This window comes from Misgurnus anguillicaudatus, chromosome 13, assembly GCF_027580225.2.
Source record: "Misgurnus anguillicaudatus chromosome 13, ASM2758022v2, whole genome shotgun sequence".
Classification (NCBI taxonomy): Eukaryota; Metazoa; Chordata; class Actinopteri; order Cypriniformes; family Cobitidae; genus Misgurnus; species Misgurnus anguillicaudatus.
Genome location: NC_073349.2, coordinates 28,258,250 through 28,272,023, shown reverse-complemented (window position 1 = coordinate 28,272,023; position 13,774 = coordinate 28,258,250). Strand labels below are relative to the sequence as shown.

Genomic DNA, 13,774 nt, shown 5'->3' with positions numbered 1-13,774 from the left:
TATGAATTTATTTGAATTTCTATTGAATTGTAATTCTGCTTCCTTTAATTCAAATTCGAATTGTAATTCTAGATCCTGTTTTTGACATCAATTCAAATTCAATTCAAATTCAAGAATTGAATTGGAATTTAGGAGACATTCTCAATTCAATTCTGAATTGTGCACAAGCCTGTTTGTAATGATATCTATATCAGGTATCAGGTAGGCTATATCAGGTTAGACGGTGCTAACTTGGACCTCTGGTCATAGTTTGAGATCTGTATTAAGTTGTATATAGGTAGTTGGCTGGGGTTACGTAAGTATTTTTAATAAGGGCACGCCAGCATGGGGCAGTTGCTTCAACCATTTCCTCTGGTTACACAGATAGACTATTTATTTAACCCTAGGTTGTGTGTAATCTTGATTACTATAGGCAGGCTATAAGGAGATACGCCTGGACCTCTGGTTATTACCTCTACTTTGATGAAGTTGTTGTATAGTATATGATTCGCTATACCAAATTAGAAGGTGCTAGTTTGGACCTCTGATCATCTTATGGGTTTGTATCAAGTTGTATATAGATGGTTACAGTGGCCGATGTTGTCAGACCTCTGGTGTGGTCGAGTTTTATGTTTTAGAATCCGCACAACGGCCGGTGTGGGCTGATACGACATTGGTAAGCGAATGAAGAGTTCAATGTAAACATGAGTAAATAGAATGATCAAATGTTTATCCAAATTCTACAATTACATCAATTCGATTCATAATTACGAACAATGTGGTTTTTCTTTATCTTTTAGAGTCAGATGAAGCTACCTAAGTTGCGTAATGTTAAAACGTTGCTGGTAAGCGCCGGAAAGTCCAAGCGCGTGATGATCCTTCTGCCATGATGTTTGGTTTCCACCATTGGTCCAAACGGATGAATATATATTTTATTTTTCCCCTTACAGTATAAATACATCAGAATACTTGATAAGATTATGTTGCCCTTGGCTGAAGAGGAAATGCCCCTAAAATGGGTGTTTCAACAAGACAAAAACCCCAAATACACAAGCAAGAGGGCAAAATCTTGGTTCCAGACAAAAAGGATTGAGGTTATTATGGAGTGTCCAGCTCAATCCCCTGATCTCTACCCCATTGAAAACTTGTGGGGTGACACTAAAAATGCAGTTTTTGACGTAAAACCTAAAAATGAACAGGAACTTTGGATCTTGGGCTAAATAGCTGTTTCTGGGTGCCAGAAGTTGGTTGAGTTTTTTTGACACAGATGTGCAGCAAATATCAATGAGAATGGTTATGCAACATTAATAATTTAATAGGTTAAAGTGAAATTAAATCTTAAGAAATTTCTTCAGTTTTAAGTGTCTACAGATAAAAATGTTGACACTGATATTTTTTGAGCAGCTTAATATTCATTATCTTTGCTTCCCTTTAAAAGAACAAGACAGACTTGTAAACTGTGTTAATACTTTAATATGTAATTAAATGTGTAATGTTTTCAATACATTTGAAATAAACTCTTTTAATATAAACTCTTCAAATAAACGTTTTAAATTTTTTTTGCACTTTTCACTTTTATTAGTACACTGCTATTATTATGAACACAACTGTATGTGTGTAACTATGGTAAATAACTGTTGTTAAGCAGCTGTGGCGTCATCCTCCCGTCCAGCAGATGGCGCAAACTCACCGCGTGTTACATAAAACAACAGAAGAAGAAGAAGAGACGCGCACAGTTAGAGAAGTTGTAAGTGTTGTGTTGTTTTTGCTTTTTATTTATGTGTGAATAATATGTGTGTTATCTTTGTGGTGAACGAAGTTTTATTCGTGCTTACTGTAAATAGTTTTTTTACCATATCCTTTGTTTCCAGAGTTACTTTTTTAGTCAGGAATGTTTTGTTTCTTGATATAACAAAGCTGCAGTCGTTTATTTAATTTTTTTGTGAATATTATATTGGTGATGTGTTTGTGTTCAGATGTTCATCATGAGAGATCAGATGGATGTGATGTGCTGTAAATCAGTAGGAACTGATCTGTCCATGCTGGATATTGATGATTTGATGACAGAAATCTCTCAGCTGAAGAAAGAGGTGGAGTTACTGGAGTCAAAGCTCAGACAGAGAGATGAACTCAACACAAAGGTTTGTATAAATTAAAACACTTAAACACTCTTTATCATCATGATTGAGGTTTGTGTGTTCAGTGTTGATCCTATAGTGAACGTACATCATCACAACTGTTTGTTTTAATGTTATTTCCAGGATGTATCTGGTGTCTCTCTCTGTGGCTTTACTGATCAAACATCTACAGATCTTCTGGTTTCTGTCTGTAATGAAGACCAGAAGACATCAGTAAATCTGCTGGACTGTGAGATAGAAGTAAAACAAGAAGACACAGAAGCAGATGAAGGTGATTTGATTTATTCAGGTATGTATAGTTTTTCCTGAGACAAAATTGGTCTTTGGTGGTGGTTGATGAACATTTTTATACACTCACACATTAAAAAGTACCCATGGTAACATAATTTTTATTAAATGTATTTAATATTTTTTAAACATGTCACTTAAACACAAAGTATGGTTAAACATGTTATAACCTCCTACACGCTATATATACATTTATCAGACACAGATATTATTTACTACTTGTCACTCACGCTGTCATCATTTCTTGCCCTCTTAGCAAACAAGTATGGTTGTTTATTCACTTTTATTGCTTTGTAGGATATCCTTCTTTGGTAGACCTGATTATTAGACTAAGCTTGGTATATAATCATACCAATAACAATTTTACAATATAAAACTAAATTAAATTAGAAGCTAACTTGTGCTTGTTTTGGTTTCACCTCACTCCAGTCTAAACTAAAAAAAAACTTTACTACAAAATGTCATAAATGATAAATTTAGGGGTGTAACGATACACCAATGCCACGGTTCGGTCCGATTCGGTTTGCTGTGGGTGTAGGGTTTCTGTCATTTTAACAGCAATGCTAAGGAACAATAGATTAACTTAACTTAATAATAACAACAAAAATAACTTGACACTTTCTTTATTGACTTTGGCAAACAAACTTAAAATCAAACTTTTACTGTAATAATGCAGGACTGTAAATAGCTGTTTATAAGGTGATGAATATCATTACTTAATTAAAATGCTGAAAATGTTACTGTCTAAGTCAACTAATGGATGAAATAAATGTACTATGAATCTGTAAATTTGAGTATAATGTGGGTTTATTATCAGTAATGAACTAATCAAGGTTATCATCACACACACACCAAAGGTCGCGTTAGACTAAAAATTCCGACAACACTTATTATCAGTCATTTCATGCTTTAATGATTAAAATTGTTTCTATTTACATGTTCATTTTTAATCATGAACTTACAAAACAAGCATACAAGTTCAAATGTGTTTATTTATTTGTGAAGAAGAGAACCGATGAACAGAGACCATGCATCACTTTACATGTTTAACACCATGAAACTGATGAATTAATTATTTTTTTCTCTCAGTGACAGCGGAGGCGATTAAACACGAAAACTTTGTTCATCATTTGTTGATCTGCAATCTCAGGCGGAGCAGCCATTCTGCGACCTGCGTTCACTCCCAAGTCAAGTGACATGACATGCACTTGGAAAACAGTAACTTTGGAATATAATATTTAGAACAGCATTTAAAAAGCTCTTATTAGTTGTTACTAATACAATTTAATCAAATGTATGCAATTTTTTTTATAAATAAATTAGTTAGTCAGAGATAAGTGACATTAACCTCAATAATAGGCAGCAGGAGGCATGAGAGTACCACGGCACACCACGAGAGTTTCGCGTTGGCCAGTATTGACATAAAAGACAGGAAAACTACAATTGCAGTTAAAAATGATTGGTGTTATGTTTTTACTGTCATATTGTTTATAATGATTTTCTCTTTTCATTTCAGACCTGATGGAGCCAAGAGAACAATCAGATCAAGGTGATTTGATTCATTTAAGTATCTGCCTCTAATGTTTAACCATTAATGACAAAGACACAAACGCAATATAGTTTTAGAAGTTCTCAGTGCATCTTCATAATGATTTTCTCTGTTTATTTTAGATCAGAAAGCGGTAAAGGAGGAAATTTCACAACTCAATGAAATGGAGGAGAAACCTCATCATTTGATACCCAAGGAAGAATCTCTGAGCTGCTCGATAACTGTGAGGAATTTGTCCCCTAAAAGAAAAAAAAGAAAAAAATCAACAGCCAAGGATGCTCTTATGTGCCCCCAGTGTGGAAAGACCTTTACATATAAACATATGCTTAATAATCACATGAGAATTCACACTGGAGAAAGACCTTACAGCTGTGATCAGTGTGAAAAACGTTTCGCGAATAAATGTCACATTAATGAGCACAAGAGAATCCACACTGGAGAAAAACCTTACAGATGTGATCAGTGTGGAAAAAAATTCACTCGCAAGTCTTGCCTTATTAATCACATGAGACTTCACACTGGAGAAAAACCTTACAGATGTGATCAGTGTGGAAAGAACTTCATTCGTAAGATTGATCTCAACAGGCATATGAGAATTCACACTAAAGAAAGGCCTTAAAATGTCCCTACTACGTTGATTTTCGTATTTGAAAAGTTCAGATGCAAAAACCACTAAATGCTCACTAAAAGTGAGATAATAATATTAAATAGTATTTGATTCGTTCGACTTTGCTCCTCAAACGTGACACCCAAATACAGCATTATAAGTCTTGAATGAGAAGTAAGAGTCGAACGAATGTCCGGTAGTGAACTAATTGTTTACAGTTTTTATGTTGCAATTCGGTCAGAAACGTCAAGATTGTGAGACGAACAAATCGTTTTGGATTAAAAGGCTTGGATATTACATTTCCTTGGACTCTTGGGGATTTATGATCAATTTGTTTTGGACAATTTCACCAAAGTGGATAAAGGGAAGATTTTGAAGATAAGTAAACACACTGAAGGAAGAAAACAAGCAACTACGTTAAGATTCAGCCTTTCATCCTCTCTAGAAAGATCAAAAATGATCTGTAAGTACAGTGACAGTCAGAAGACATCTGATTGAAGCTGAGCTGTTTGCAAAAAGCCCCCATAAAGAACCATTGTTGAAAAAAAGGCATGAGCAGAATCACATCAACACATAAATGGCTCAAAGAAAAATGGCGTAAAATTTTGTGGCCTGATGAGAATAAAATTGTTCTTTTCAGGTCAAGTGGTTATCGGCAGAACCTCAGGCGACTCGGATACTGAATTCAAGCCACGGTACACTATAGACCGTTTTATCGGGCGCCCGTGCGGTGACGCGATAAGCGTCTGGTCCGAATTTTACTTCCGGTTTCTGTTCGTTTAATGGTCTGACTAGTTGCTGAAACTTGTGAACTCTTAAACAAATACCTTGTCGAAAATAACAAATGTTTTGGGTTCCTATTTAATTTATTTTCCTTGTTATATAAATAAACTACTTTAAAAGGACTTTGTTGTTATTTATTCTTCGCAGAGTTTACCGGAAGTTACGTGATGACCACGAAAGCTGCGTGTTTTTGTTGTTACTGCTGAAATCGTCTATAAAGACAGTTAAACATGGTGGTGCAAAAATCATGGTTTTGGGATGTTTTTCATACTACTGTGTATATGGTATAGAGAAAAGGGATCCGTTTGAATACATCAGAATACTTGATAAGATTATGTTGCCCTTGACCGAAGAGGAAATGCCCCTAAAATGGGTGTTTCAACAAGACAACAACCACAAATACACAAGCAAGAGGGCAAAATCTTGGTTCCAAACAAAAGGATTAAGGTTATTATGGAGTTTCCAGCTCAATCCCCTGATCTCTACCCCATTGAAAACTTGTGGGGTGACGATAAAAATGCAGTTTCTGATGTTAAACATAAAAATGAACAGGAACTGTGGATCTTGGGCTAAAATAACTGTTTCTGAGTGCCAGAAGTTGGTTGAGTTGATTTGACACAGATGTGCAGCAGTTATCAACAACAATGGTTATGCAACTAAATATTAATAATTCAATAGTTTAAAGTGAAGTTAAATCTTAAGAAACTTCTTCAGTTTGTAAGTGTCAAGAAAAATGTTGACTGCTGTTTTTTTACAGATTAATATTAGTTTTATTTACTTCCCTTTAAAAGAACAAGACAGACTTGTAAACTGTGTTAATGCTTTGATTTGTAATTAAATGTGTAATGTTTTCAATACATTTGAAATATGGAAATAAACTCTGTTTTTACATTTTTTGCACTTTATTCACTTTTATTAGTACACTGCTATTATTTTAAACACAACTGTATGTGTGTAACTATAGTGAATGACTGTTATCAAGCAGCTGTTGCGTCACGCTCCCGTCCAGCAGATGGCGCAAATTCACCGCGTGTTACATAAAACAACAGAAGAAGAAGAAGTGAAGATACGAGCAGCAGTAAGTGTTGTCTTGTTTTTGCATTATATTTGTGTGTGAGTAATGTGTGTGTTATCTTTGTAGTGAACATTCTTGCTTACTGTAAATAGTTTTTTTACCATACACTTTGTTTTCGTAGTTATTTCTGTAGTCAGGAAGTTTTTTTTTTAACAAAGCTCCAGTCGTTTATTGAAATGATGTTTTTGTGTGAATATTATAATGTTGATGTTTTTGTGTTCAGATGTTCATCATGAGAGATGAGATGGATGTGATGTGCTGTAAATCAGTAGGAACTGATCCGTCCATGCTGGAAAATGATGATTTGATGACAGAAATCTCTCAGCTGAAGAAAGAGGTAGTGTTACCGGAGTCAAAGCTCAGACAGAGAGATGAACTGAACACAAAGGTTTGTATAAATTAAAACGCTCTTTGTCATCATTATTAAGGTTTGTGTATTCAGTGTTGATTCTATAGTGAAAGTACATCATCGTAGTCTGTTTGTTTTAATGTTATTTCCAGGTTGTATCTGGTGTCTCTCTCTGTGGCTTTACTGATCAAACATCTACAGATCTTCTGGTTTCTGTCTGTAATGAAGATCAGAAGACATCAGTGAATCTGCTGGATTGTGGGATAGAAGTGAAACAAGAAGTCACAGAAGCAGATGAAGGTGATTTGATTTATTCAGGTATGCACAGTTTTTTCCCGGAGCGGAGACAAAATTGGTCTTTGGTGGTTGATGAACATTTTTATCCACTCACACACATTAAAAATACCTCACCCATGTAAACATAATGTTTATTAAATGTATTTTATATTTAAAAATGTCACTTAAACACAAAGTATGGCTAAAAATGTTATAACCTCCTCCACGCTATACAGTTGTGTTCAAAATTATTCAACCCCAACTGAAATTGATTGTTTTGGCCGGTTTGACATTGATTTTGATCATTCAGTCATCCTGCTTACAATTACATCAAAGAGGCATGTGTAGGTCAGACAAATATAACATAACATTTATAATGAAATAACCACAAATGTCTTTTCTGTGCTCACATCATTATCAGTTTTATTCAACCCCCAAGTGACATTCAATCTTAGTACTTAGTACAACATCCTTTTACAGTTAAAACAGCTTTTAAACGTGAAGCATAGCTTGACACAAGTGTCTTGCAGCGATCTACGGGTATCTTCGCCCATTCATCATGGGCAAAAGCCTCCAGTTCAGTCACATTCTTAGGCTTGCGCACTGCAACTGCTTTCTTTAAGTCCCACCAGAGGTTCTCAATCGGATTTAAGTCTGGTGACTGCGATGGCCACTTCAAAATGTTCCAGCCTTTTTTCTGCAACCATGCTCTAGTGGATTTGGAGGTATGCTTGGGATCATTGTCCTGTTGAAAGGTCCAACGTCTCCCAAGCCTCAGGTTTGTGACGGACTGCAACACATTGTCATCCAATATCTCCTGGTACTGAAGAGAATTCATGGTACCTTGCACACGCTGAAGTTTCCCTGTACCTGCAGAAGCAAAACAGCCCCAAAGCATGATTGACCCCCCACCATGCTTCACAGTAGGCAAGGTGTTCTTTTCTTCATAGGCATTGTTTTTCCTCCTCCAAACATAGCGTTGATCCATGGGCCCAAACAGTTCTAATTTTCCACAGAACACCATCCCAAAACTTCTGTGGTTTGTCCACATGACTTTTGGCATACTGCAGTCGACTCTTCTTATTCTTTGGAGACAGCAAGGGGGTGCGCCTGGGAGTTCTGGCATGGAGGCCTTCAGTACGCAGGGTGCGCCGTATTGTCTGAGCAGAAACTTCAGTACCCACATCTGACAAATCTTTTCTCAGTTCCTCAGCAGTCACACGGGGACTTTTTTCCACTCTACGCTTCAGATAGCGCACAGCAGTCGCAGTTAGCATCTTTTTTCTGCCACGACCAGGAAGCGTTTCAACAGTGCCCTTTGACTTGAATTTGTGAATGATGCTTCCTATGGTGTCTCTTGGGCCCTGTCCCAAATGGCGCACTTCATGTGGACTTTCGGTCTCGTGGCCTTAAATTGCGCATTCTCGCTTAGTCTACGAGTCCGTAGGATGTCCTGTCATTTCTATGCTTTGATGTGTGCTCGTCAGGGCCTCCTTTGCCCCCTTGATGCGGTCTTCAGCGAAGCCCTCACTGCAGCAGGCTTCACGCACTTTACCAACCCAGAAGTCCTTGTGAAAGGGCAATCAGACCAATCAGACAATGGAAGGGAGGAGTTCACACTGACGGGGAACTTCTCTACCTATTTCCGGTGTGATGCTCGAGTCTGTCCCAAAATACGACTCCGGTGCACCCACGTGGACTCGCATCAAGGGTCCCTAAAGTCTGGACTACGTGGTGTCATCAAAGTGTGGACTCTGAGGAGGACCACAAGTCCGGAGTGTGCCATTTCGGACAGGGCATTGGTATGTTTAACATCTTTGCAATCTTCTTATAGCCATTGGCCTTCCTGTGAAGATTAATCACTTCTTCTCTTGTTTTCCTGGACCATTCTTTTGACTTCACTATGTTTGTAACCACACCAGTAAATGTTTAGAAGGAGTTGAGTATCACAGTCATTTTAAAGCTGCCTAATTGGTGCTTATTAGGCTTTATTGCTGTTCCCTGACATCCATAGGTGTTTTCAATACCTGATTGAAAACACTTCATTGAACCTCTGTTCTTCAGAGTGGTAGTTCTTTAAGGGGTTGAATAATTGTGTCAATGAAGAATTCACAAAAGAATCATTTACTACTATATTACAAAAGCAATTGATGTCATTTTAGTTGCATATGGTTCTTTAAGAAGTCATTGTAGGATTTCATTCTGAATACAATTACAAATGTACACTAAATTCCCTAAAACCCTTAACAGCATTGGGGGGTTGAATAATTTTGAACACAACTGTATATAAAGGCTATGCATTTATCAGACATATTTTCAAAAAAAGTTGAATGTTCCTTTAACCAGTAATGATAAAGACACAAACACAATTATAGTTGCATTTTTTACTGTTTCAAATTCTTCATAATGATTTTCTCTGTTCATTTTAGATCAGAAAGCAGTAAAGGAGGAAATTTCACAACTCAATGAAATGGAGGAGAAACCTCATCATTTGATACCCAAAGAAGAATCTCTGAGCTGCTCGATTACTGTGAGGAATTTGTCACCTAAAAGAAAAAACAAGCAAAAGGCAACAGCTAAGGATGCTCTTACTTGCGCTCAGTGTGGAAAGACCTTCACATATAAATATATGCTTAATAATCACATGAGAATTCACACTGGAGAAAAACCTTACAGCTGTGATCAGTGTGAAAAAAGTTTTACAAATAAATTTCAGTTAAATGAGCACCGGAGAGTTCACACTGGAGAAAAACCCTACAGCTGTGATCAGTGTGAAAAAACCTTCAAACGCAAGTTTTGCCTTATTATTCACATGAGACTTCACACTGGAGAAAGGCCTTACAGATGTGATCAGTGTGGAAAGACCTTCCATAGAAAATCGTATTTAAGTGAGCACACAAAAAATCACACTGGAGAAAAGCCTTACAGATGTGGTCAATGTGGAAAGAGTTTCATTCGTAGGTTTAATCTTAACGGGCACATAAGAATTCACAATGGAGAAAAACCTTACAGCTGTGATCAGTGTGGAAAGACCTTCAATAGAAAATTGCATTTAAGTGAGCACACAAAAACTCACACTGGAGAAAAGCCTTACAGATGTGATCAATGTGGAAAGAGTTTTGTTCGTAGGTTCGATCTCAACGGGCACATAAGAATTCACAATGGAGAAAAGCCTTACAGATGTGATCAATGTGGAAAGAGTTTTATTCGTAGGTTTAATCTTAACGGGCACATAAGAATTCACACTAGAGAAAAACCTTACACCTGTGATCAGTGTGGAAAGACTTTCAATAGAAAATTGCATTTAAGTGAGCATACAAAAATTCACACTGGAGAAAAGCCTTACAGATGTGATCAATGTGGAAAGAGTTATGTTCGTAGGTTCGATCTCAACGGGCACATAAGAATTCACACTGGAGAAAAACCTTACAGCTGTGATCAGTGTGAAAAGAGTTTCGTTCGTAAGACTGACCTTAATCAGCACATAAAAATTCACACTGGAGAAAAACCTTACAAATGTGATCAGTGTGGAAAGAGTTATGTTCGTAAGATTGATCTCAAAAGGCACATGAGAATCCACACTAAAGAAAGGCCTTAAAATGTCCCTACTATGGTGATTTTTGTAATTTAAGAGTTCAGATGCAAAGAGCACTAAATGAAAAAACTTTTGCTTCAAATTCGTTTAATCCCAGCCTCAGACCATTCAGAAATACCAGTTTGTTAGCAGAATTCATTAAGAGTCTGATAGAGATTTCACATCAGGGCGGTTCTAGACCCTTTTTTAGGGGGGCTTCAGCCACCCTGTCTGTCATCTTAGCCACCCTACAATTATTAAATCTATCAAACTTTCAGATATACAGTTATGTTTAAAATAATAGCAGTGCCACATCGGTAATGTGATAAACTGCTGTTATCCGTAGTAGTAATATTTCTGAATTAGAAATGATTTATTTACAGATGTAGTGTTGTAAAAGAAAAACAATAGACCCATTTGTTATGTTATCCACACTACTCGTTCTGAGTTATAGACTCGTTTATTGAAAGTGGCGTGATCAAAATAATATTAGTGTGAAGTTACTGGAAAATGAGTTCATTCTGTGAAAAAAAAACACCTTTTTGTCCTTTATTAGGAAAGGGTGAAAGCAAATGTTTCACCAATTGTTATAAAATATATCTGCTGCTGAATTACTAAGTAAAATCGACCGTAGACTGTAGGAACAACACAATTTTATTAAAAAGGTGATTTGGTGAGTCACACCCTACCGCACTTTCTCATCCCCTCTCCTCATTTTCTCAAAGCAAACTATATTTGTTAAAATTGCTTTAATCATGAACCTCTGGTTATTGCATGGTAGATTAATTATTTAACCTTAACTAAGTTGTTATGTAATCATACTGTATGTGGGCTATCGGAGTGATAAGTCGTAACCGCTGGGCATTATTTCTGTTGTATATAGTAATATGATTGAACTATATTCGGCTAGATGGTGCTAAGCTCGAACCTCTGGTTATAGTTTGAATTTTGTACTAAGTTGTATACAAACGATTGCATGGGGCTACATGGGAACTTTTAGCAAGAGATCTCAGGAGCCGCATTGTTAAACTTGTAAGACAATTTCCTGAATAAAGATAGCCCCTCCCCAAAGGAGACAGCATGAGTTCGCCATGTGAGCCCAGGAAAACAACTCTCCATGATTCACAGTGGACTTCCTACGAGAGCACATTTGGTTTTCGAAGATCACACCTTAGGGCGTCATACATTTGTATTCTCATTCTCTCAAAGCAAACTGTATATAAAATGCCACATTCTACATGCACAAATAATCTAAAACTGATCTTATTTGTTTCTATTGAAATATCTCATTGCAAGTGGTTACAATGGTCTCACTCATATAACAACAGAATTCAATGTTAAAGTATAGGTGAAACTTCATTCAATGTTGACAGACACTTCCCATTCTAAGCACGAACCAATCACTCACTGTATACAAATTAAGGACAGCTTTTAGTTTTAGAACAACCTATCAGTACCAAATTCCTATATGCTTTGTTCTCTGGTTATTTAAGGAGATGTGTAGAAGATTCAGACGGGACTTTCGATATCTAGAAATGCACCCCCATGTCTCCTTACTAGGTATGCAATGGTTTTTCGTTGGTTTCGTATTTGAATTGGAATGTAAATTGGCTTCTGAATTATGTTTTACCTACCTGGTTAATAAATTGTTACGTTTTGCATTCATTCTAATTTGTTATGTATTATTGACTCTTCTAAGTTACTATAAGTATTGTCACCATAAATCTACGACCAGGGTATAAATTCATGCTAATTGTCTATACCGGTGAACTAATATGTCCAGCAATTACATTACTATAGGCAGGCTATAGGGAGATAAGCCTGGACCTCTGATGATAGTCCTTACTTTGATTAAGTTGTTGTATGGCATATGATTCGCTATACCAGGTTAGACGGTGCTAACTTGGACTTCTTGAGATCTGTATTAAGTTGTATATAGGGGTTACGTAAGTATTTTTAATAAGGGCACGCCAGCATGGGGCAGTTGCTTCAATTATTTCCTCTGGTTACACGGATAGACTAATTATTTTACCCTAACTAAGTTGTGTGTAATCTTGATTACTATAGGCAGGCTATAAGGAGATACCCTGGACCTCTGGTTATTACCCCTACTTTGATCAAGTTGTTGTATACTATATGATTCGCTATTCCAAATTAGAAGGTGCTAGTTTGGACCTCTGATCATCTTATGGGTTTGTATCAAGTTGTTTATAGACGGTTACAGTGGCCGATGTTGCCGGACCTCTGGTGTGGTCGAGTTTCAGAATCCGCACAACGGCCGGTGTGGGCTGAAATGACATTAGTAATCGAATGAAGAGTTTAATGTAAACATGAGTAAATAGAATGATCAAATGTTTATCCAAATTCCAAAATTACATCAATTTGATTCAGAATTACGTACAACACTGTTTATATCTTTTTGGAGTCAGATATGAAGTTGCGTAACATTAAAACGGCATTGGTAAGCGCCGGAAAAGACCGAACGCGCGACGATCCTTCTGCCATGATGTCTGGTTACCGTCGTTGGGCCAAACGGATGGATGTATATTTTTATTTTTCCCCTTACAAACTGCTTTAGCCAAAACCTTTAGAACGGTTGAGTTTGTGTTCGGAACCCACACGAATTAATAAATTGAATATAAACATGAGTCAAACAGAATGATCAAATGTCTATCCAAATTCTACAATTACATCAATTTGATTCATAATTACGAACAATGTGGTTTTTCTTTATCTTTTAGAGTCAGATGAAGCTACCTAAGTTGCGTAATGTTAAAACGTTGCTGGTAAGCGCCGGAAAGTCCAAGCGCGTGATGATCCTTCTGCCATGATGTTTGGTTTTCACCATTGGTCCAAACGGATGAATATATATTTTATTTTTCCCCTTACAGTATAAATACATCAGAATACTTGATAAGATTATGTTGCCCTTGGCTGAAGAGGAAATGCCCCTAAAATGGGTGTTTCAACAAGACAAAAACCCCAAATACACAAGCAAGAGGGCAAAATCTTGGTTCCAGACAAAAAGGATTGAGGTTATTATGGAGTGTCCAGCTCAATCCCCTGATCTCTACCCCATTGAAAACTTGTGGGGTGACAATAAAAATGCAGTTTTTGACGTAAAACCTAAAAATTTACAGGAACTGTGGATCTTGG

General features: G+C 36.8%; 1 protein-coding gene across 1 annotated transcript; it reads left to right on the top strand.

The window, feature by feature from the left end:
* The first annotated feature begins 2,343 nt into the window (after window positions 1-2,343).
* Window positions 2,344-12,289, top strand: LOC141369325 (uncharacterized). The gene is made up of 3 exons (XM_073875527.1): window positions 2,344-3,623; window positions 3,922-3,954; window positions 9,474-12,289. The coding sequence occupies exons 1-3, from the start codon at window positions 3,608-3,610 to the stop codon at window positions 10,640-10,642; spliced, it is 1,218 nt and encodes a 405-aa protein (XP_073731628.1). The 5' UTR covers window positions 2,344-3,607; the 3' UTR covers window positions 10,643-12,289.
* Window positions 12,290-13,774: the final 1,485 nt, after the last annotated feature.

Excerpts from the sequence above, each read along its gene's own strand:
- LOC141369325 (XM_073875527.1), top strand. Across the intron at positions 3,955-9,473 it reads AAGAGAACAATCAGATCAAG|ATCAGAAAGCAGTAAAGGAG; the intron begins GTGATTTGATTC and ends TGTTCATTTTAG.